The following is a 24648-nucleotide window of genomic DNA, read 5'->3' on the forward strand; positions in this document are numbered from 1 at the left end:
TTGCTGCAAAATGGATCCAAATTCCACTTTTTCAGAAAAGATCAGTGACATTGATGCTGTACAAAACTTCAATTAACAATAACTTGCCCGGTGGTAAATAAAATCAATACATAACACAAAAAAGCATACGTTATTTTACATATTTTATATTTATAATAACATTTCAATATATTATTTAGAAATACATCCAGCTTTAGATTAAATATGTGGTCCGTCAAACTGAATAAAAAACCCAAAGGTATAATTATTTAATGCATGCCATGACCAGCAAATCATTATATTCTCATTAAAATCATGGAACGACTTTATCTCAAATTATTAAATTATGGAGGTATGTGCCATCAAAGTTTCTTTACCCGTTATTTTCTGTACATGTCCAAAGGGGAAGTCCGCCAATTTTTACAAACTCTGATTAATGATGAGTCTCTAATCAGCATTTGGCAGAATGTGATAACAATTATAAATGCTTTTGAGGCTGTAGAGGCTAACGCAATGATAATAGCAAAGACCAAAGCATCGACGAGACACTAACTGAGTTAACTAAAGAGGTATGGGTTAGTTTGTGTTTTAGTTCTCAGGCTTCTAGTTAAAGAATGGCGATGTGTGACATTGATGACGTCCACGTAACCTTTTAGTTCCCATTCTCACCACCAGACGTCGCCTTTTCTCAATATTTGACGTTGGCTAGCAGCGTTCATCAACACGGTTTCCCACAATGCTTTGGTGTCTGTGTGCTGTGTGTGCTGTTTGTCCAGCGTCGCTCCAACAATGCAGCTTTTAATGGAGCTGTGCGCAGTGGGAGCCGAGGACGCATCTACGCAGTGAATCCGTGCAGATCAAACACGGCGACATGTTCACGCTCTGACTCAACACGCGGGGTTATAGCGGCTCACTTCGGATCTGGACTCCTGACACTGGGTGAGTGGCGACGGGAGCTAACATTGGACTGCTGGATAAATCTTGTTGTGGCCACTGCTGGCTAGCAGGCTAGCTAATTGGCTAGATGAGACATATGGCCCCCTTGTGCCTTTTCCCCTGCAGCCCACCCCCCGTTCTTCTTTCAAACCTTCTATACGTCTGTCATTCCTCTTGACCTCCGTGCGGAAATTCTACGCGGCTTTGATTGCGAAGTGTTAACGTTTTCTGCTTCGGTGAGACACTTTCAGCCTGAGTTGTAATCGTTTTTCAGTAGCCGCTGTAAGTCGTGAGTGTGTTTTGCTTTGATCTCTGCCGAGGCACACGTCAACCAAGCCGGTGTAATCGGTGTGTATCCGTGTTAATAGGTAACGAAGGCTACCACCTGAAATGTTTGGCTTCTAAGCGCATTAAATTGTGTTTTAGTAAGCAAGCACCCACATTTAACCGAGGGTTTCAGCTCTGTACCCTCCTGCATGTTCCGCCTCTTTATCATCGATGTAATGTCAGCTCTACACTTTAATTCAATGCTTCTTTCTATACGATGCGATATTCCATACGATAATACGACTTATGATGAACATGCAAATACATAAGACTCCTAGTTACGTCTTTCTTGATTGATAAGTTCTGACCCGGACATGTAGTCAAATAGTTTCCATAGTATCCGTGAGTTGTACAAGATGGACAAACCAGGCCAACGTGTCGTGGTTATTGCTGGCTGCCACCCATGATTGTGGCTTTTGTTCAGCATCCCTGCCTCCTCACATGATGTGCCTGTCCCGCTTCCACTCTCACTTCTTCTCTGACAATGAAGTCAGATCTCCATGTAAATGCCTGGATCCGTCCCATTCTGTAGTGTTTCACAGAGCTAGCATATTGGAATAGTTTATTTATTTTCAATTGACAGACACATTGATTGCTGTTTCAGGCCTAAACGCAGTTGAAGTCTGACTTTGCCATTTTGACCTTTCACCCATTAAACAAGGTAACGATAAATTTCATGACTTTTTTTTATATTCATTCAATATTCAGTGAGAGTTGCTTGTCTGGGCTGATTCATTCATTCATTCATAATAGTAAGGGATCTGAAAGTGGCTCTATCTGCAATACAAATTACTACCATGTTTATAGGTTAGTTTCTCTATAGTCTGCCACCCTTGTGTGTATATAGATGGCATTTGATTTGGACTGGTCAAGTGATCCCGTGCTGTGTCCTCATCAGCCAGCTTTCCCCTGCGAGGTGAGTGAGGTCAGCCCCTTGTAATTTGGGATCTAACCCAGCAGCTACCATTAGGGCTTGGTTCAGTGTGTGTGTGTGTTGTGGGAACGCTGAGGTTACAGCAAGAGTTATTTTTTTACTACTTAAACATGTTTCAGTCACCAGTAAATCTTATCCCCAGTCAGTTTCCTAAGCTGAGAACTCATCGTTTTATAGCCCCTCAGAGTATTTGGTCCACTGTTGCGTTGCTCCTTGTATGTTTATCTGTGGCGGTGAGGGACGAGCGCATCAGCAGAGCCTTTACGCATCTGATCCAGTTCCCGAAAGCCTCTTGTAAACATACTGTAGAGGATGATTTTATCAAAGAACAAATCCCTTTTATTAATTAAGGATCTGAGTCAAATATTTCTGTTGTTGTCTTTCATTGGCTTAGTCAAGACCTGCGTGGGAAAGCAAACTTACTGAGCACAACCATGCACAGAAAACTGATGTTGCAGGGAAAACCCCAAAAAAGCCTGTAGTTTGTTCTTTCTTCCCCCTGAAATAAGGAATATTAAACTCGTACTGCATATAGAGGCTGCAGCAATGCAAACGCTACAGACTGCAGAGTTCTCATGAGTTTCTGATTTTCCCTGCCTGTCCCGCATGACCAGTTTTCATCAGACTCCTTATCGCCGCACCGGTCAGCTCTCCTGAATGCGCGTGAGGCGGCGGACTCTGGGCAGCAAGTTCCGTCAGACGGAGGTGTATATTGCAGATATGTATCGGTTGCCTCTCGTGGCCGGCGAACGCAGCACAACGTCGGCTGAAACGTATTTGCACAACTACTGGCTTTGGTTCCAGAGGTTTGTTTTCAGCCAGAGGCATTTCCCCCGTCTGATTTATATTATCTGAGGCAGATATGTAAACAATGACAGTGGGTAATCGCGATCCGTCTGCCAACGGTGAAGCAAGACGTGCTTGTGTTTTGAGTTAAGAAAGGGGAACAAACTCCCTGAGAAAAAGTCTTGGCCTATACAGATTATTAAGGATTGTATTTTTTAACCATGAAATAATTGAATTTAGCCTGAGACTTCGCCCCGCAATTATGGTTAGATTGTACCACAGCATTCAGGAATATGAAATGTAAAATAGGCAATATGAGGTACTAGTAGATTGAAATTGAAATAGCAGAAGGCTGCTGGAGGTTGTGAGAACATGACACAAGAGAGGACGACCCAACCGGACATTTCAGTGACAAGGCACTGAAATGTCTATAAATATCCCTAATGTACATTGAGCGTTCATGAGAAGCGAGGCAACGTGATTAACACCATAATCTGACCGCCATCGTTGGCAATGTTTAGCTCGGCGAGTGAGAAAGTACAGAAGTGATCATGCATACGTCGGATAAACAGATCTGTATCTAAAGTCTGTTTGGGTGGAACAACACTGAGCCAAACTCTTCTTCCTCTTCTGCTGCCTCGCATAAATCCATAGGTGCAAGTTGCCCCCTACCTCATCCAAACAAGGTGCAACAAGCCTATTAGTGAGACAGAGTGAGGGTGATGTCAGTCAAGCGTGGCATGTACACACCCACACAGTCTCAAGAAGAGGTCTGCTTATTAAGATGAAGCGGTGGAAGAATAGGTGGGTGAACACGCCTCCAACAATGTGTGCGGGTTACACAGTGAAATGTGAGACCAGTTCCTTTTTATGCAATTCCATACCTTCGTCTATGGTCTTCATTACTTGTCCACTAGGGGCACATTCAGTTTTACTGTGCAGTCATGACGTGGACAGGTTGGCTAAGGACTGTCAAGGCAACTCCACCCTCACATTCCTGCTACTTCTGAAGGTTCGCTGCTACTGAAGTAGAATGAAAGAACATCTTTTGGCTTGTATGCGGCGTAGTGGGGACGCAGTTTTGACGGGGTGAAACAACTGTCGTGGAAAAGTAGATACTTCTCCCAGTCTGTGATGTAAACCTGATAAACATCGCCGGCTCCAGCTCTCTCATAAGATCTCCTGCCCACTCAAACGAAGCTTTATTAACCTAGCTTGTACCGTGTTCTTATTGAATAACAGCAGGGCAGCAAGATAAATGGCGTGAATAAAATTTCCGATACGAACAGATGCGGCAGCGCGTAGCCGTTTCAGAGTGAATGGTGGGAAAAGTGAGAGATGGGAGCACTAGTTTTACATCTGGCAGAGTAGGCAAACAAAACATCCACCATGCTCATCAAATCGGCTCATTTGTTTTTCAAGCATGAACTCCTCTAAACAAAAACCCTTATTCACCAAGGGCAGTGGAGTTTGTGACCAAAACACACTGTGATCTTCTCTTATTCTAGCTAGAGTGACGATGCATCAATTCCCACCACACTGCCAGTTGTTGTTGACACGGCCGAGTTTAATCCTTGTAGTTTTGTCAGGTTCATTTGGCATTAACAGTGTTGCCTTAAGGGCCGTGTGAACTCCTACATTGACACTCGGTGCACTTGGTATGATCTCTTTTGGGACAGGCGCACCACAATAATTCTCCCATGTCAGGAGCTAATCACCCTGGCTCCCCTCCCACAATCCATCAGTGTCTGGAGGACGAGGCTTGCAGGGAAGCGGCAGCTGTTGCCGAGGCTGAGTCAGTCTGTTTTGGGCTCCGCAGGCCTGCACAGGAGGGAGGGGAGAGAGAGGAAGATCTCTGAGGATGGCCACAGCAGTGGGACTGCAGCCGCTGCACCGGCAAGAGGATAACAGGATTTATGTGTTGGGACCGACTTTAGGGGCCGGTGTGTGTGTGTTAATTTTACTGTCTTGCCCGCAAACATCTACTATTTCATGTGGTAAGCCAGGGTTGACCAAGAGGTATTTTAATCAATACCATACTCCGATCATAACGTCTGATTATAAGTTACTGATGCTCGCTATCACTTACAAGTAGGTTAAGTTTGAGCCGGTACTCATTTAGGGAGCAAGGGCGGCGCTCAAACTTTGGCAGTTATTCCGGTGTGATTATCATGGCTTACAGCCGTGTCCTACTTAGGGATTTAGCCAAAATGTTGATATTGCTGCGCTGGCTCAAAGTGGTATTAATGCTGGGAGAGGGAATTGGCAAAGACCTCACTATTAGTTCCAGTCGTCCAAGCAAATATTTGGAGTTGTACTTCCGTGTGCAGGCTATTCTGAGTGCGCAGCTATTTACAACTTTTTCAAGGCGAATGGAGAGGAAAATCGCCAACATTAATCATTTGGAATTCCCCTCCTGTGACATATCTAGACACAATAGACAGAGAAGATGTTTAAAGCTGAAAATAGTCCGGACTAGATGATAGATTCGGGTTCTTCTCAAAGTTTGTCCTTCAACACAGTGTTCTTTTTGGATCTCACCTTTTGTTGGACCGTTAACTCAATATAACATACCTTTAATCAAATCAGAATGGATCCTGTTTTAGTAATAGTGTAGTGCTGTTGTCAATTTTATTTTCATTGTATTGAAGGTCAAAATAGGAATAAGGCGTTCACATGAATGGAATTGGTTTGAATGTTTTTAACTGGTGCATTTTGGTTGTAGAAATCCCACATTCCGAATTGTTTAGTCTTGTAACGTCACACTATCTGTATACTGAGTTGTCCTGCTGTCGCACAATACTGGAGCTTCCTGGCTTCCTTTGGTATCACCATTCAAATCAGCTGCCGCCTTATTGGTCTGTTTACAGGAATTTAATATTCAGTTCATGATCAGGAGATGTGGAGATTCAATTGCCGCGTCCTGGATGTTTCGACTTCCAGTGTAGTCTGGTTAACGTATCCCCGGCACTCGTACAGGAAAGCGGGATCGGGTGGACACTCTGCCCTAGGGCACGTCACTCAGCTCCGGCTCAGATATATGCCGACAGTGAGAGGGGGAGATTTCTTTCGACACACGAGCGCTTCTGCTGCAGGGAACTTGACATGTATTCAATCACCGAAACAAGCCTCCTCTCCGGAATACAAAAAGACTCTTGATTTTTTTTTCCTGCCCCCATTCTTCTTCCTGTCTCGGACAAACTGTTCCGACGCTAAGCTGTTAACTTCTTGGCGTTGTGACGGCAGGATTCACGGCTGGATTCACTTTGTTCCAGATAAAGCTTGATTAAAGCCCGGTCGACTAATTAAGGTTGGCCCTGCCTATCAAAATGATGACATTTAGTCTTGTGAAGTGTCTCAAGCACTTGATTAATGAGAGGAATTTAATTTCACTTTGTTCTGCATAACAGCAGAAACACTTTTTTCTTTCTCCCTCTGTGACTTTGGTGCAGTAGTATATTTTCAACTAAGAGGGAAGCGAAGTGAACAATCAATACTACACTATTTTATTGTACCAGAGGGTCAAACAACATGTCTTCTTTGAACTGAGAACGCAGCAGCCTATAAATATGGAGTAATAAAGGCAAAACCTCAATCCATAATGTTTATGGCACGAGACCCCGTTAAACACGTGGAAAGCAGCAAGGAGAGGCATTGCTTTGTCAATGTAAGCTTCATAAAGCTGCTGTCAGAAAGAGGAAATGTGGCGTTTCTCGTAATTGTGCGCCTTTGTGATCTGGATGCAATTCGTCACATAAACGGGGATAACAGCGCACACTTTCACATCTCTCCTTGAAAGTACTCGCCCGGCAGAAAGTGGATTGTAACCATGGACGCAATGATGGAAAGCCGAGCCATTCGCTGCATGAAATGGGCTTGAATACCTGCACTCCCCCACTTTGTCATTTCACAGCAAGGGGGTTTCAGATAATCTGACTCCCTTTTTTAGTACCGACCGCACCTCAAGATACTGAGAAAGGGATGAAGAGAGGAAAACCTTCAAGAGGAAAATGAGGAAGCACTGCGACTGTTTCACATACTTGGGGAGAACTTAAGCAAGGGGGAAGATGTCTTAGTGCAGAACAGGTCAAAGTGAGTGAGTGTAATAAAAAGTACAAGGGTTTAAAGAAGACGATTTACTGTATAGATATGTGTATGTAAGTATACAAATGGATACAGGCAATAGCGTCCATACTGTTGCATGAAAGAGTTTTGAGATACAAGGTACGAGGGTGTTGACAATACAAACACCTGTGAAATATGTAGTGATCCAGTCCTACAGCCAGGCAATAAAAACTACCTTTGCTTCTCTTATCCCGCAGTAACAGATGTCTCTGCCGTTTCACAGGGACTTTAATGCAGCTTAGTGGCAATGCGGGTATGAGGGAGGCACTTCTTAAGGGAAGGTGTTTGCCTTTTTGTGTGTGTGTCATCAATATTTGAGGGAAATGGACTAGAACGGGATTTTGGGATGTTCTATTTCCAACTGTTGATTTTCATTTGTTCATTTCTCACCTTTTTAAGACGTTTTCTCATACAGACGCACACGCAGAGCCTTGCCATTGAAGTTAATTCCGTTTTAATTCGCTAGTAACCCACAGTTTGTGAGGTACTAATAGTCTATCAGCCTCGCTCTCTTTTAATAGCTCTGCTGGTTAACCTAAAGTTTCAGTTTCAGGGCCAGTGCTTTCGTGAAATCTCGGAGGGGGCAGAATGCTGTGTGCCAGCCGTGTTTGAAGTCTCCATTTCTCTCTGTAGACATCTCTGTTCTCTCTGAGTAAACGAGTACCATGTGGCAGCCTGTAATTAGATTTTTTGGTAATGAATGGGTGAAATGCCACTTAGGCTTGTTTAGGCTCTGTGAAGATGCTCTATGCTCAACAACACTGACGGAGCATCACATGCGGCAGGATGTCTCCGGGCATGTGACTCTGTGGCTAAAACGCTCATTTAGACTTGGATCTCTGAGAAATATCGGCATTCCGCCCTGAAGAGACATATGAGCTCGCTGGTATATTGTCGCTATCAAAGAATATTGGCCACTTGTTGCTTCTCGTAACTGCTGTGATGAACACAAACAGCGTCCAAATCGTGAGATTAAACCTGCTTCTGTGCAAGGGAGCTGTTGAACACGAGTGCTGCTTCAAAGGTTTTTACGGCCTGCAGAGAAACAAGACCAGACATGCCCGTTCCAGCTGGACGGCACATACAATCAGTGGGGAGCAGAAACCTTTCAACTTCGCCATATTTATCCAAAAATTGGAAGCCACCCCCTTTGCTTCCTCTTCCTGAAATTCAGACAGAAAAATGTTATTCCAAGCGAGTGCACCATTGTAATCTCTTCCCTAATTGGCGATGAAAGCCAAAGCTGCAGTGTCTTTGATGGATTCTGCAAGCTCTTAAACATCAACCCCAGCTTTGAAGGCGAATTAATAGCTCAGGCAGCTCATTGATACGTGTCAGCAGAACGAAAGACGCAACCGTAGTGAAGTGTGCACTCGCAAATATAGCAGCGTAAGGTCTGCCACGACACCTTCGATTCTTTTAAGCACATAATAGCTTCTCTTTTCTCTGTGCAGACAAGTTTCAGTTCTGCCTTTGGTTTGTCTTGCTCCTCTCTGCCTTCGTCCCCCTGTCTAACATTTTCTGCCCCGTTGGTTGAAGTGAAATTTATCGAAAACCCAAGTCAACACTGGCCACCTCCAACGTGTAATCAGCAGCGCACCACAGTCGCCTCCGAACACCACAGCGTCGCCACAGCAGTTCTGGACTTCCAAACCTGGGGGGGGGGAACACAGATTGAGACCAGTGGTTCTCAATCTTGTCCCTTGAACAGCACAGTGCAGAGGGCCTTCATGTTCATTAGCTAAATCAGGCGTGGGTAGAGCATCTGGGAGGCACCGCAGACTGTTGGTGGTGCGGGGACGTTGCGATCTTAGATGTGTTGTCAATCCAAAACTATAATCCTAGGATGACTTTTGCGACCTTCGAGATCATCACGTGAGATTTTTGGACCAAGGCCTCACAGAGTGCTGCGTCCCACAATGTTCCACACGCTGCCCCTCTTCCCACATGAAGAACCTTTAGTCTTGCATTTGGCCTCAAGGCTGTTCGGCGCACAACTCATCCCGTGCATGTGAGCCTCAACAATGGAGAGTCTGTCAGTTACTCTGTAGCAGCCATTCTGTGGAAAAGATGTAATCCTTTCACTTTGAAGTGGTACAAAATTATTTGTAAGTGACTGCATGCTTTAGTACTCGCCATCTTTTAGTCTCTTTCTTTTTATTTACATCAGTTTCTTGCTCTGATGAGTCGAAATGTCCACTCTGGGAAAGGTCTGTTAAAGGGAAAGAGAAGCAGCCTCCATCTTCAAGCGATCCGTCTCCGTTTAGGCACTGTAATCACCTTTTCTACAGAATTCACGCCTACAGTTGTGATTTATTTTTCCGGCTGAAGGGGAAAACAAAGCCAGTAAAATTTTAAAAAGTCAGAGCATCCCTCAGGAGTTATTTTCCTTCCGAGTTCTCATTAGAAGAACGTGAAAGCCATTCCATGCTGGACACTGGAGGAGTCCTGCCTCTGAATGTCTTGTCTTACTCTAATTGGCTGTCACTCTGTGTTCTCACCAGTGCGGCGGCGGGTTTCTACTTGCCTCGCCCCTGCAAGGCAACGGAGCGGTTTGCATCAGTGTGTTTCGTGACATATTAGCAACAGTCGCAGCCAGCAGTGCGACGCATTCCGCTTAGTCTTACAAAGGCGGCGCCTCATCACTGAAATTGTCTACATATCCAGTCAGGTTGTGCACAGTCCACTTCTTTGCAAACGCTTTAGATTCGCTTTAACCTTGGATCGTCTCCTTTAGGACAAAGGCGCGCAATCCTTCAAGGACGAGTGCCATTTTTGAACCGCTCTCCTGTGTAATCTTTGTCATATTGCAGGAGCTTTGGCGGCTGGAATGCACCCAGGCCCATCTGTCACGATGAACACAATCCTTCTCTCCCTCTCATTCTGGTTATCTCTCCTTTTTGGTTTACCTACATCTCGCCGTCTGTCTGCCTCTGCACAAATCTGTAATATTATACACACACACACACACACACACACACACACACACACACACACACACACACACACACACACACACACACACACACACACACACACACACACACACTATATTTTACATGGTGTAGGCGGTGGACCACATGGAAGGCAATCTTTATTTCCCCCATGCTGTGTTAATCGTAATATAGAAACCCCAGATGATCACAACGCCCTCATTGTCATCACTTCCAAATTGCAAGATAACAAAAACGAACAGTGGTAAGCCGCGTTCTCCTCTCGCAACATTGAGAATGTCACACTCTTTCCCAACTGCAATTTTCGCATTGCAAGGGTCCGCAAGCGTCCGGTTTTCCTGTTTTGTGGCGAAGCTTCAGGGAAATAGTTGAGGGATGATTTAAAGGGCGGGAGGAAGGAAGAAGAAGGGATTTGTTGGCTCTTCTTTGCGTCTATTAAATCCTACGTATTGATCAGCTTCATATATTTGTGATTTCTTTATTCCTTGTTGTTCTTGGCTTATGCGTTATTATTGTGTTGGAGAAGCTGTTTATGCTGCTGCTGCTGTTTACGTTAATGTGCAGTTCAGTGATCATGGTTGTTCTTGAAAGTATTCTGGGATTTTCGTTGCCTATGAAAGGAGACAGTGTTTCATCAATGTACCAGTAGAGACTTGATCATTAATGGGTGAGTGAGTGAGTGAGTGTTTTCAGTTGTTAATGTTTACCGGAATGTGAACTACTGAATGGTCCGTGCCTCTAAAGACAGATTCTATTGGTCGATAAGGAAAGCTTCATTTGGCTTCAATAAATATTCCAGCGATACCACAAAAATGTAAAACATCGCATCTCGATTTGTTTTTCCAAAGCGGTGCAAGCCGAGGCTGCAGCGAAGCGTGTGGCAGAGTTAAGCATCTTCGGTCGCAGCAGGCCGCCGTCGAGAAGCAACAATGCCTGGCTTTTCCAGCGGCGAGTCCTCGAGCTACCTCGGCGTGTCGCGGGGGAGAAAGGTCGTCGCAGCGGCTCAGCCAGCCGTCTGCCGATGAGCCGTGATCCATAACCACAACAGCTGCTCCCCCTCACACAGGCCTGTGACTGTACCTTCCACCACAGCTGCCTCATCTGTTCTTTTCCCATCACCTCCGCAGAGAATACCCTACCTCCATCTCATCCATGAAATCACAATTAATTACGGGGAAAGGAAGGTCTGCGAGCGAGCACGCTGAGCCGCAGCCATTTTCTCCAGGAGAGGCTTCAGGGTAACTGAAGTCCCTGCAGGTTTGATGAGTTCTTTCCAAACAGCATCACCTCCAGAGGCCTGTGCCCATTGCTGCAGCACATAGGGAGGTGTGTATATTTGGATTTTTGCCTCTTGTTTCATTCTTCGCTTTAAAAAAAAAAAAAAAAAGCACAGCCTGGGGGACAGACAAAACACGGACATAGACTTTTAGAGATTAGAATGTTTGTGTCTTTACCAAGATAGTCTGGAGCTGTAACCCAAACCGTCAATCCCTTCAGCATCGACCATCATGATGTCTTTGAGTAAAAGTTTGAATAAGGCTAGTTATGTTGTAAAAATAGGACAAATGTGTTTAATCTTACTGATATATTTACGTTAAGATTACTTGTCTGTCTGTGTTCAATATGTGCTAAACACATAAAGATATCATCCTATTCCTATCCTTAGTTTCTCTCTCACCATTCTTACATCATCTAAACCTGAGAACCGTGTAAAAACAAATAAAGTTGTCAAACTATATCTAATACTTTAGACGCCCACCTCATGAATGGGAACACTAAGCGTATTATCAGTGTTCAGTATTTGGTCCTAAAAGTAGCGGCGCAGTGGAAGTGCTAAGTAGCTGTCAGCAGAAAAATATGAAGGTGTCAGTGCGGGTGAACTTTTCTCCCAGAACTTCTGCGAAATTGTGGCTGCGTACGCGTGACTCACGGGTGCACAAGGAAAGGCAAGGAATGGAAGATAATTGTGAAATCACAAGGGTTGCTGAACATTTTGTAACTGGCGGAGCCCGTTCTCACAAAACCCCGCAGATGGCTCGATGGCAGCACTTATTTGTACTTTCGTATTGATTGTTCAGTCGTACGATAAGAGCTGATAAAGAGACCTTGCAGCGGTCTGGAAATCTGCTCTCACTTTTTCCCTGAGACAGGAAAAATCAAAGCTCCAGTCCTCCCAGTAGCCACCTCTTAGATCCTTGCTGCTCGGGGACTTGTTAAAGAAAATTCAAGCTGTGTGATCTTTCCGTCAGGCCTCGGATCCCTCTGTTAGTCTCGCTATCTGTCAGATGCTCGATCAAATGCTCAGAACAAATCCCAAACATCCTGCAACTAACCAGTACTGTTGTATCATCCGTCGCTCCGAATGTTTAACTCTCACTCATTGCTATCTGTCCTTGCTTTTCCCGATAAGGTGTCCAAGCAGAAACCTGTTTTGTTTGGATTATCGTTGGGTTTCCTGCTCCTTCGCAGAGCCATTTACACTACATTCACTCTGTCCATGTTTAGTTTAGTTTAGTTTCAATTTTGGTCTGTTTCTTCTCCATACCTAATCTTTTCAAATAGTCTGTATTTGATACCTGTTAACATGGTGTCAACCTCTTACAGCACACATGTTCTGCAGAGGCCCAAACGAGACGTCAATGATTATTACTATTACTTTCCAAAGCATCCTTAAAAGCCCACATTGACTTCATTATATTTTAAGCTGGAGAAAAGTGTGTGTGTGTGTGTGTGTGTGTGTGTGTGTGTGTGTGTGTGTGTGTGTGTGTGTGTGTGTGTGTGTGTGTGTGTGTGTGTGTGTGTGTGTGTGTGTGTGTGTGTGTGTGTGTGTGTGTGTGTGTGTGTGTGTGTGTGTGTGTGTGTGTGTGTGTGTGTCCTTGGCTGCATTGCTCATATTATTTCATGACGTGCGAGTTGGAATTGTACGAAAATAAGGAAACTGAACAGATCTGGTTCTCCTTTTCCTTCCCTGTTTACATCTGATATGAACCATGTGTGAGGGAACCTGGACCATGCTTCCTCCTAGCTAGCAGTGTAAATACAGCATACTGGAAGCCCTGCCAGTTCGTCAGTGACATTGTTGAAATATTTATAGGAGCGCTTTGCCCTGCAATGTCTGTGAAAAGGGTAGCAGCCCCCCCCACGCCCTCCCGGCATGCCTCCCGCTTCTTTAGTCAGACTGCTGAGTTTAAACGAAGGCACTTTGCCCAGACCTGCCTGGTACTTATCAAGAGGTGATGCATTTTTCAGTACAAAACCTTAATTTTCACCACTTCTGTTCTTTGATTGTGGCTCGAGATAACGACTGTCTGTGTTCAAACGCTCCGTTCATGGACCTTCAAATGAACAACAGACTGTTTTGCTGTTGGTATTCTGCATTGCTCACAGGCCAGACAGGAAACCAGCCGACTGAATAACTGGGACTGTAGATCAAAAGGTTTTGCGTCTCTGACCACCTTGAGAAGATGACGAACACTTTAATTTGTTAGTGTAGCAGGAATTTAGCCCTCTGAAGTGCGGTTGCATAATTTATCCGTTTGTGCTTATCGACATTATGAGGAATTAAATATTTATGCTTAATCAATAGGGGAGATATTACATAAAAAGAAAAAATCTGAATGTCATGAAGACTTAACTGCATCTCATAATCTAAAGGAATCAATAAATGGAATAGAATTATTATTATTTTCATGGCTGTGTTGTGAATTAAAGAGGGATCGGGTTTCCTTACGGCCATTGGCTTCATGTACTATCACAGCAGATGGTGTGTGTGTGTGTCTGTATGTCTCTCACAGTATAGGGGTTGGAAAAGATGGCATTAAAATCGATCCTTGCGATATCAGTCCAGTACGGTCGATGCTGCTCGCACGCCTTTTTCGCATCCTGAATTATCCGAGTGTGAGAAGCCGGTCTGCAGATGCGATCGGACGCCTCTGCCTCTGGGAAACGCAGCAGCAGCGCACAGGCAGAGCGTTCCATTTACAGCTCCAGCTCAGACCTAGCAGCAGTATTTGCCAGCATCTGTCCACCATTACCCCGATGACACCGCCAGCTACGCGGCAATTAATCAGACCGCTGTGATAGTCGCCTCTCGGTCAGTCATCACCTCGGGCACATCACTGAGCAGCAGGGTGGGGGCCAGCATTCAAAGGGTCATCCGCCCTCAGAGTTTTAACTGTAATCCTCCCTCCCGGTTACTCCACAATCCAGCGGACACAGAATGCATTTTTTCCAGGACTAGAGCGTCTATGTTGAAGAACTGCTGCAACTATACGACGTATACCACCAATTAGAGTCCAGTGATCTTGATGAAAATGAAGTAATTCTTTCCTGATACTGATCCAAGTTATTGAAGATTTAGTCTCTGGTGAAAATCTCGGAAAGTCATGGCATTTGTGTTTTCCAGGCCTGGAAATTCTTTGCAAATGAGCCCGAGAAGGGAGAAGGAGAGATTTTTATCTCCTCCTCTTGTATCATTTTAGGACACCAGCCAGTCAGAGTCTAGAGATTGCAGCGGTTGCTATGAGACGTACGAGCCTACAGCGAGCATTGCAGTGCAAATAGATGTCATAGCTCTGAAGAAATGAAGACGCTGGACAGGAAATGCAGTTAAGGAAATTTGTCGGTTATGGAAAGGGTCTGGAGAAATGTTTGAATGTAATTGTTGAATACGCCGGAGAACATGTAATGTGAAGGCCCCAGCTGCAAAATCCAGCTGCACGGTTTGTATGGTAAACAGTTCTAGTTGTCTGAAATAGGGGCACATTAACATTTATAGCTTCAGCTCAGTTCAGATATGTTTGATAGTGCTGGAACAATCGATCAATGAATTCCTAAGTCGGTCAGCAGAAAAGGGATCGGTAAAAGATGCCCTGATCTTTATGGGAAAATTGTCTCTGTGTGTAGGAGAGTTGGACCTGAGCCGGTCTGAGTTTGCACAGACTGAGTGAGAGTTTGCTTTCTTCCTCTGCGTTCGTTTTGAGGATTGTATCCGTCTGGGTTGTGATATAAGAGCCATAATCAAAGGCTTATTACCTCAGAGGTTTAGGTTCACCAGTAGGGCGAGATATTACTTCTTTCTTTCTTTCTTTTAATCAAGTAAAACTGTTATATCATCTACCCTCTTCTCTCTGTGGCTGCGTCGGTCTTTATCGCTGCTCTCACTGTTCAGAAATCCAGGCGAGAATGTTTACAAGGCAAAGGAGGCGATGCGTGTCCATGTAAACCTGAGCCATATTCTTCTCTCTCTTTCTCCCTCTCCCTCTCTCTCTCTCTCTGGACTGGTTGACGATGCGGTGGAGTGTTATCAGCGATGCTCAGTAATGCGAGTCAGTGAGGTCAGGATGCGGTAGGAGGCCTTTAATGAGGAACGCTCCAGGGGCCTGTGTCAGCATTTTACACCGTTCCCCGTTTTGAGCTGCTTTTTTGTTTGACTAGGACAGAAAGCAAGTGGAAAGAAAATCCCTGATGTATGGAGCGCACCTTTCCCCCCCAAGGAGACAACCATGAGCGAAATTATATGGCCATCATTTACATTTCAAAGAATGTTACTTCTACCAAAACCTTCGCTGCAGTCCTCAGACTATGGGTATGTTAACGTGAACCTTCAAGTCACACGTGATCGTCTCATCCCTCTGCTGCTGCTGCTCCGTCCTTATTCATGCAAGAGACTACTAATCTAAGCTGCAATGAAGGTTGTGACTTATTGACAGACGATTGACAGAATTAGCATTTTTTATGATCGATCACGATCGATCGATCACGATCAGCATAAACCCAATTCCTTTGTGTGGCTCTCCATCCTGAATAATCTATGACTTAATGTAATGGTTTCTTAAATCTAATCCAACTGGGAACTTGCATATTTGTTACATGTAATTATTTTGCCCTTTTTTTTCTCCCCAGGTTGCTGCACCAAGACGAAAGAGGAGAGCAGTGTCTTCAGAACAACCTCTGATGAGCCTCCAAAACATGAGCACTGTCCAGACAAGAGCGACCGGTCGGCCACGATATCCCAGGGAGCAGTGAGCAGCCATGCCCACCCTGCGTCACCCATCCAGGGGCAGCCCTCCCCAGATGCGGGACTGTTTGCTAACATAGATTCAGCATAGCGCTAAAGCTTGCCACAGATATGGAACTGGCTCCTGTAAATTATGTCACAGTCGACATTTTAGAATACAGGTGAGGCTGAACCTCTAGCCAATACCCCCCGGGAGCCTTCAGAGGACGTGAACGGCCTTGAATGACCTTAACAATTGGAGGGGAAAGACGCCAGCTCTGATGATTTAGTATCTATCACCTTGCTTTGCTGACAAGGTCCCACCATGGCCGCTGCTGATCCTCATTGCAACGGTTCTTTGGTGGGGGAAGGAAAAGACTGAGGCGGTTCACAATGCAACGTAACGGCGGCGGGGGTGCCGGCGGCCAGCCATGGGTGTTGCGGCGTGTGCGTCTGACGTGGCTCAGTTTCATGCTCTTCTTCATCTTGGTCTTCTTCCCACTCATTGCCCACTACTACCTCACTACCATTGATGAAGCAGGGGGCCCAGATAAGCGTATCTTTGGGCCGCGGCCCGGCGGCGAGCTGTGCGAGGCCAAGCACGTGCAGGATCTGTGCCGCATCCGCGAATCTGTCAGCGAGGAGCTGCTACAGCTGGAGGCCAAGAGGCAGGAGCTCAACGGGGAGATCGCCCGACTCAACCTGCGCATCGAGGCCTGCAAACGCAGCATCGACAGCGCTAAGCAGGACCTGCTGCAGCTGAAGAATGTCATCAGTCAGACGGAGCACTCGTATAAAGAGCTCATGGCCCAGAACCAGCCCAAGCTGTCGCTGCCTGTCAGGCTACTGCCAGACAAGGACGACCCCGGCCTGCCGCCGCCCAAGTCTGCACGCACCTGCCGCCTGCGCTCGTGTTTTGACTACGCACGATGCCCTCTCACCTCTGGATTTCCCGTTTATGTCTATGACACAGGTTCCTACCCATGGGGAGAGTATATTGACCCGCTGGTTAAGCAGGCATTTGCCACATCAGTAAAAAGCAACATTTATGTAACAGATAATCCCAGCATTGCCTGTTTGTATCTGGTGCTGGTGGGAGAGCTACAGGACTTCCCCTCCTCTCCACCGCCATCACCCTCAGAGCTGGAAAAGCAGCTGAAGGCTCTCCCCTACTGGAGGTCTGACGGACACAATCACGTGCTTGTGCATTTCTCTAGAAAGTCCATGACTCAGAACTTCCTGTATAATGTGAGCACAGGGCGGGCAGCTGTTGCTCAGTCCACCTTCCTGGAGCAGCAGTACCGCGAGGGCTTTGACTTGGTCGTGTCACCGCTGGTCCACGCCCTGTCGGAGCCCAACTTCTTGGAAGTGCCCCCCCAGGTTCCCGTGAAGAGGAAATACCTCTTCACCTTCCAGGGGGAGCGGGTGGAGTCGCTGAGGAGCAGCTTACAGGAAGCCCCGCCTCAATCATTTGAGGAGGAGATGGAAGGAGACCCGCCGGCTGACTACGACGACCGCATTATTGGCACCTTAAAGGCAGTACAGGACAGCCACCTGGATCAGGTGCTGGTGGAATTCACCTGCAAGAACCCACGGCCCAGTTTAGCCACCGAGTGGGCCCTGTGTGGAGAGAGGGAGGATAGGTTGGAGGTTCTCAAGGTTACTACTTTTGCCTTGGTGATCGCTCCAGGGGACGGACAGCTGGTGGCCTCAGCTGGCTGTGGGATGAGGCTTTTTGAAGCCCTAGAGGTCGGGGCCATCCCAGTTGTGTTGGGGGACCACTCAAAGCTCCCTTATCACCAGTTTATTCGCTGGACTGAAGCCGCCATTATCGTCCCCAAGCCTCGTGTCACAGAGTTGCACTTCCTGCTGCGTAGCCTCTCGGACAATGACATGTTGGCTATGAGACGCCAGGGCAGGTTTCTGTGGGAGACGTACTTCTCTACCTCTGAAAATGTGCTTAATACCATCTTAGCCAGCATCAGAACCAGCATTCAGGTTCCTGCCTCACCTATTAGAGAAGAGCCCGCCATTGAAATCCCTCACAAAGCGGGGAAGTTGGCTGGAACTGATGCCAACCTGGCTGATAATGGAGATCTGGACTTAGGTCCCGTGGAGACGGAGCCTCCTTACGCTTCGCCACGCTTCCTCCGCAACTTCACTTACACGGCAGCTGACACCTACAGGTCATGGAACGCCGCCCCGGGGCCTTTCCATCTTTTCCCGCACACGCCCCTGGACCCTGTGCTGCCCTCCGAGGCCAAGTTCCTAGGCTCGGGCACTGGTTTCCGGCCCATAGGCGGTGGAACGGGAGGGTCGGGAAAGGAGTTCCAGGCGGCTCTAGGGGGGAACGTGCCCAGAGAACAGTTTACAGTGGTCATGCTCACGTACGAACGGGAGGAGGTGCTGATGAACTCACTGGAGAGGCTGAACGGACTCCCGTACCTGAACAAGGTGGTGGTGGTGTGGAACTCACCCAAACCTCCTTCAGATGACCTCTTATGGCCAGATATCGGCCTGCCTATTGTGGTGAGTACTCCCTCAGAAGCCTTATGAGACGGGGAGGAGTCTTCAAAACTAGACTGGCCTAGTTGTCTCAATGTCTAGTTGTCTCATGGTCTACTTGTCTCGATGTCTAGTTGTCTCAAGGTCTAGTTGTCTCAATGCCCAATGCGTCCATTACACTGAGCTGGTTCGACTGGCATCTCCTTGAAATCCTGCAGACAGGAAGACAAATGGTAGCGATTAAAAGAACATAATGTCTGATGTGTATGAATAATACAACCTCTGCTTGAAATTAAGCCCTGATATCTAAGCTATTATAAGCTATTCTGCTCCATCGAGCTCTAGAGTTTCAGTCTGTGAGACGAGAGCCGTCAGGGCTTTGAGTGTATTTAGGTAATGCACACGTTAAAAAGCACCAGGCTGTAGATTAAGTGCACCTACTTTTTTTGGCCCAAATGTTACGATTGCCTGTTTAAATGGTAACCGGCATTTAATTATGAGGAACGCTGCAGCTGAAGTGCTCGGTCTCGTCTCGTCTTGTCTCGCAGGTCGTCCGCACAGAGAAGAACAGCCTCAACAACCGCTTCCTCCCCTGGGACGTGGTGGAGACAGAGGCCATCTTGTCCATCGACGACGACGCTCACCTCCGCCACGACGAGATCATGTTCGGGTTCAGGTCAGCGGCAGCAACCGTTTTGGTCATTACACACGTCTGCTATTTACGATTCTTTGCCAGTACTCTCACAAAGTCGGAACATCAATGCCGCGCTTAAACCAATGAAATGATTAAGTACGTCGTGTGTTTAACCACGTTGGGCTGTTATACGTCATTAAATGTTTCAAACTTACCTTATTAAATGGTACAATGACACACCGCCACACACACACACACACACACACACACACACACACACACACACACTCACTTCAAAACTCGGAATTACAGTCTGACATTTCCATTGTGACGTTACTGTCAGCGGTAGAAATTCCAAACATCTCTCCCGATAAATTGGACGCCTCACGTCGTTCCTCTACGTGAATGTAAGTGTCTGCTCGGCGCCCAGAATAAGACTACAATTTTTGGTCTCCTTACATCTGAACTTGTCACAAACCGTCGCAGTGCTGCAAAATAACGCCTTAATTGGTCACGAGAGAGAAACGGCACGTCTCAGAAACAGATGCGTGTCGGCCACACAGGGTTGGGCTTATACACACACTTTAACACTCAGAATCCAATCCAAACACCACAATAAGAGGCTAAATGAATTGATCGGAATTGTTGAATTTGGTTTGCATCTTTTTTTCCCTCCAGAGTGTGGCGAGAGGCCAGGGATCGCATCGTGGGCTTTCCTGGGAGATATCACGCCTGGGACGTCAACCACCAATCGTGGCTGTACAACTCCAACTACTCCTGTGAGCTCTCCATGGTCCTGACAGGAGCTGCTTTTTTCCACAAGGTCAGACTTTTACACCCCACTCACACACACACACACACACACACACACACGCACGCACGCACAACCTACTGACTTTAAAACAATTATCTTGAGTATTAACACCTTTTCTTATCGATCTTCCTGCTGCCTCCTACCCGTGACGCCGCCTCATTCTCGCCGTGTGCTCGTGTCCTTGCAGTACTACGCCTACCTGTACTCGTACGTGATGCCGCAGGCCATCCGGGACATGGTGGACGAGTACATCAACTGCGAGGACATCGCCATGAACTTTCTGGTCTCGCACATCACCCGCAAGCCGCCCATCAAGGTCAGTGACGGAGGCGAGGAGCGGCTAAGCTAAACCTCGTCCACCCCCCCACCCACCCTCAGGCCTCACATATTTATATTTCTCCCCACTTAGCCGGGGCCATTACTCAAACTGACACATCCAATATTCCGCACAAATTATAAATCAAAACACACGATCGAGTTTGTGTGTTGTGTCAGATTTTTTTTCTCCCCCCGCTGATTTTTATTGGAAGGACATTTATTACCAGAGTGCATATATTTATGGCGAGACAAATAATTATTGCAATCAAGCGAGGAACGTTGCAGGAACACAAATGTGTGTGCAGCCCCCAGTTTAAGTCCTTTATGATTTAGTGGGACATTAATATTAGGGGGTGTCTCCCCCGGGAATGAAGGACATCTCTGATGGAATGTGTTGCTCAACAGCAGCTCCCCGTTAGGAAAACCTCTAATGAATAATGGACGGCAACTTTTATGAGCAATGTCGTTTGGGTCCATCACTCCAGCCAACAGACGAATCAATTGGAGATTAAGTGATGGGGCTTCGTAGATTTTCATCGCATGACATCTTATCTCATCTCATTTCAAAGTGAAAATTTGCCGCTTCACAAACCGACTCCCTCTCTTGTCTCCGCCTCAGGTAACGTCTCGCTGGACCTTCCGCTGTCCCGGCTGCCCACAGGCCCTTTCGCACGACGACTCGCACTTCCACGAGCGCCACAAATGCATCAACTTCTTTGTCAAGGTGTACGGCTACATGCCGCTGCTGTACACGCAGTTCCGCGTGGACTCTGTGCTGTTCAAGACGCGCCTGCCCCACGATAAGACTAAGTGCTTTAAGTTCATCTAGCCCAAGAGCCAAACACAGAGCCAGTTTGAAGGACGTGAATGGATCCCAGGCACTCGCTGCGAGCGGCGACGAGTACGGAGCGGTGAATAACAGCACAGATGGGGAGCGAGGACGTCCCGGGGGAGGGTGGGGGGGGAATGGACACAACTATACTGGAAATGTCAAGAGTGGAAGCGGAGAGGAACTGCTGCCAACAAATTAAGTCATTTCAGTGGATGTAACTTCCCCTTTTTAAATGTTCTTCAATCATGCTCGATCATCAACCACTACAGATGTCATTTGCACCTCTTAACGGCCTGCTGAGGAGAGACGGTGGTTGTACACAGTGTACAGAGACTCGCAGTGGAGCGAACGGTTACCGACTGACTGACAGCCCGGTGATACGACTGATCGTTTCCGCGTTTTTTTTTGTAATTTTAATTTTGCAGTTACAAACTGTACTTCAATCTTGTACATGAACACAAGAGAAGCACTGACGGTCAGAAGTATTTTATTGAACAATGTCTCTTTTTCTTTTCTTTTTTGTAACGGCGTCACTTAAAACGTGTACACCTTGCCTGTGGGAGACGAGACACAGACGGACATCTTAGCCAGAGAGGAAGAGGGGACCCAGACTGAAGGCGGGGAAAGGGACGGTGGATTGTCGTGCGGTCGAGAGGAAAATCACTTCAGCCGTCACCATAATGCCTCAAAACGTCGTGAAAACCAGCCGCCGCATTAATTAGGTTTTGATATCTGGTTGTAATCAGGATCAATGTTTCCAGTGAAATATTGGATCAGGGTTCCTCTGATTGTAAAGTTAACCTCCTGGCCAGTTTATTAGGTACACCTGCGCAGTCGCATTCAATCCAACAATCCTGCTTTTGTGGATGTCGTTTAGTTCTTACTTGGCTTTTTCGTCGCCGTCTGTATTTAATTGTACAGGTGGGCCGATCTAAGCTGCCCGTTTTCGTTCCCGCTCCCTCTCCATTGAGCATCCTCACCTCAGACTGAAACGTCACTTTAACCGTTGCTCGGTGAATGTCTCCTTTTTGCCAAAATCGGTACGATAGCTGCTGATCCGCAGCGCCGCGTGAGAGACGCATCAGCATCAGCCTGGACGCTTTATACAGGGACACAGTCTGGTACACACACACACACACACACACACACACACACACACACACACACACACACACACACACACACACACACACACACAACTCTCTACTCTCTGCACGGTACTTTTACCAGACGTTGGCCCATTTCGGCCCACACCATCATGTATTATAGTTCCGTAGTCCTTTATTTGACCTTGGATGGACTCCTGTAGTCTGGTCAGAACCTATAAAGATCCCTTTCATAATAGTGTTTCAGTGATGGAAACGTGTAGGACTTTTTCTTGAGTGACGTCGTGACTGTGAGGAAACTTTTATGAAACAAAAACTCTCATAAGTACATGGTCCTTGTATATTTATTGAAAATATTCTTAAGAAATGACTTTTTTTCTTCTTTTTTTAAAACAGTATTGACACGTACAATAAACTGAACTGGATGTCTTAGTTTATTATCTTCCAACCGCAGAGTGGCTCCACCGCCATCGAGCCGTTGAAGGAAAACGAGAATGTGCCACAGAACGCTGGAGGGGGAATTCAGGCCAATGTGGAGGAGGAAATGCTGACAGAGGGGGAACACGGTGGTCGGGAAGGGCATGGCGTCACCAAGATGTCATTAGTTCGATCCCCGCAGCGGTCGACAGACACCGGTTGAAGTCTTAGATGTAAGATCCATACCTCCTCCAATTGGCTGCTGCTGCCGCCCTCTGTCTGACCTCGTCCCCTAACATTTGAAAGTGAAAGGACGAACGATAACATCCGACAGATTCCCATTTGCAATTGTGTAATGTAGCAACAGTGCTCAAAGGATCCCTTAAATTGTGTTTGTGCTGCACCGGAGTTAGAAAAACCCGGCGCACCTTTTTGTAAACACGCAATAACCTCGCCCGGCTCGCGTCTCCACACTTTTATTGGCGCTCCAGGGGCCTTCAGACGTTATTGCCTGGCTGACTCGACAGAGGTTTGGTCAGCTGGTATTCCACCCCCCTCTCTCCCTCTCTCCCTCTCCCCCTCTCCCCCTCCCTCCTGGTGGCACAGCTGGTTTTCCGCGGCTCGGAGGACGAAACATTCCCGGGAAGGCATTCTGCTAGGTGTTTGTGAGGAATTGTGTCAAAACTATGTGCTCCTGGGTCTGATCCACCTCTGTGGTCGGAGGCTCCAGCCACCTGCAACACTGCCTGCACTGTACCAGACTGATGACTGATGACGCCGTCAAACATGCCATTGAAGGCCAGATGAATGGAAATAAACACTCAACGTTGTTAAAAACATCACGTGGCTTATGGAGTTATTCTTAAACCGCAGCTCTTTTCCAAAACAAACACACCTGTACTATGATTTCATTCATTATCTTAAACGTGTGGTGACCAGTTGAACTTTGTAACAAATTGAAAGTAGAACCCAACATGTGACCCAACAAGTGATGCTCTATTTGCATGAGTCGCTTAACTGTAATGATTTATAATCAGTTAATCATTTTCCATCCTGGGAACCATCACTTTTCTTTGTATTTTATCACCTTATGGCTCGGACAGAGGCTCTAATGCAGCTAATATTTATAAATAGGCAAATAAACAAAATCATACTATTCTACCTAGTGTTAAACAGTTTTTCAAAAGTTAAATGTTTTCTTAAAAGAGCTGCTCCCATTTAACCTAACTTTAAACCTTCCATTGAATCAAGTATAGTATAAAAGTATAACCGACACAATGCATTTCTGCTTTCCCATCGTTTCCTGAAGTCATCTTGGCATTCAAGGAATGGGGCCGCATAGACACACTGAGCAGAAGCAAAGCCCGAAGGTGTGTTTGCAGCACCTTGAACCCACAGGGGAGGGTTTCATTTCTGACATCACTCTGAGAAAAATGTATGACACACCCCTCGACTCCAGCCAGGAGGGAGAGGAGGGGGATGGGAGGGGGGGCTTCATGTTGTGACTGAAGCATGGGCGGGGCGCTGCAGTCTCCTCCACTTTTCTTTTCTTTTTTTTGGGGAGATTTGGGGATTTTCTGACTGCGCTGTTCTTTTCCGGATGTCAGTTAATGATATTGGCTTTGTTCCAGATGAGGCCTACAAAGGAACAAAGAGCTCAGACTTGTTTGAAATGTTTATTTATTACTTTATTAAATTATACATCCTTTATTCACTTCCGATGAGAAAATGCGATTCACTCTTCTCCTGCGTTTTCTCTGTCCAGCCATCAAGCGCTGCCTCCCAGAGTGAAGCGGCTTTTATTGCGCTGTGCAGGCTTTTCCCTCCTCAGCGGGAAGCACCGTGTTTCTACATGAATGGACATGGCTGAGTTGTCGGAAAGGCTTGAATGGTGAAACGGGTGAAATCCTGTAATACACATGAAAGGAAGCTGCTTTTTGATAACAGAGGCATGCAGTGATGTGTTCAATTCTGACAGAAATC

The 24648-nt window shown here is 46.5% G+C and overlaps 1 protein-coding gene across 2 annotated transcripts; it reads left to right on the forward strand.

The window, feature by feature from the left end:
* The first annotated feature begins 731 nt into the window (after positions 1-731).
* Positions 732-23504, forward strand: extl3 (exostosin-like glycosyltransferase 3). Of its 2 annotated transcripts, XM_076155027.1 has the most exons (7): positions 732-918; positions 15478-15628; positions 15946-18568; positions 19093-19220; positions 19857-20001; positions 20180-20308; positions 20930-23504. In XM_076155027.1, exons 3-7 carry the CDS (start codon positions 16433-16435, stop codon positions 21137-21139), a joined length of 2748 nt encoding a protein of 915 aa, XP_076011142.1. In that variant the 5' UTR covers positions 732-918; positions 15478-15628; positions 15946-16432; the 3' UTR covers positions 21140-23504. The 2 variants fall into 2 exon arrangements, with proteins under 2 accessions (XP_076011142.1, XP_076011141.1); XM_076155026.1 differs by lacking the exon at positions 15478-15628.
* The last annotated feature ends 1144 nt before the right edge of the window (positions 23505-24648 follow it).

Source organism: Genypterus blacodes, unplaced genomic scaffold, assembly GCF_046128005.1.
Source record: "Genypterus blacodes isolate CSIRO-AG114 ecotype Tasmania unplaced genomic scaffold, CSIRO-AGI_Gbla_v1 ptg000064l_1, whole genome shotgun sequence".
Taxonomy (NCBI): domain Eukaryota; kingdom Metazoa; phylum Chordata; class Actinopteri; order Ophidiiformes; family Ophidiidae; genus Genypterus; species Genypterus blacodes.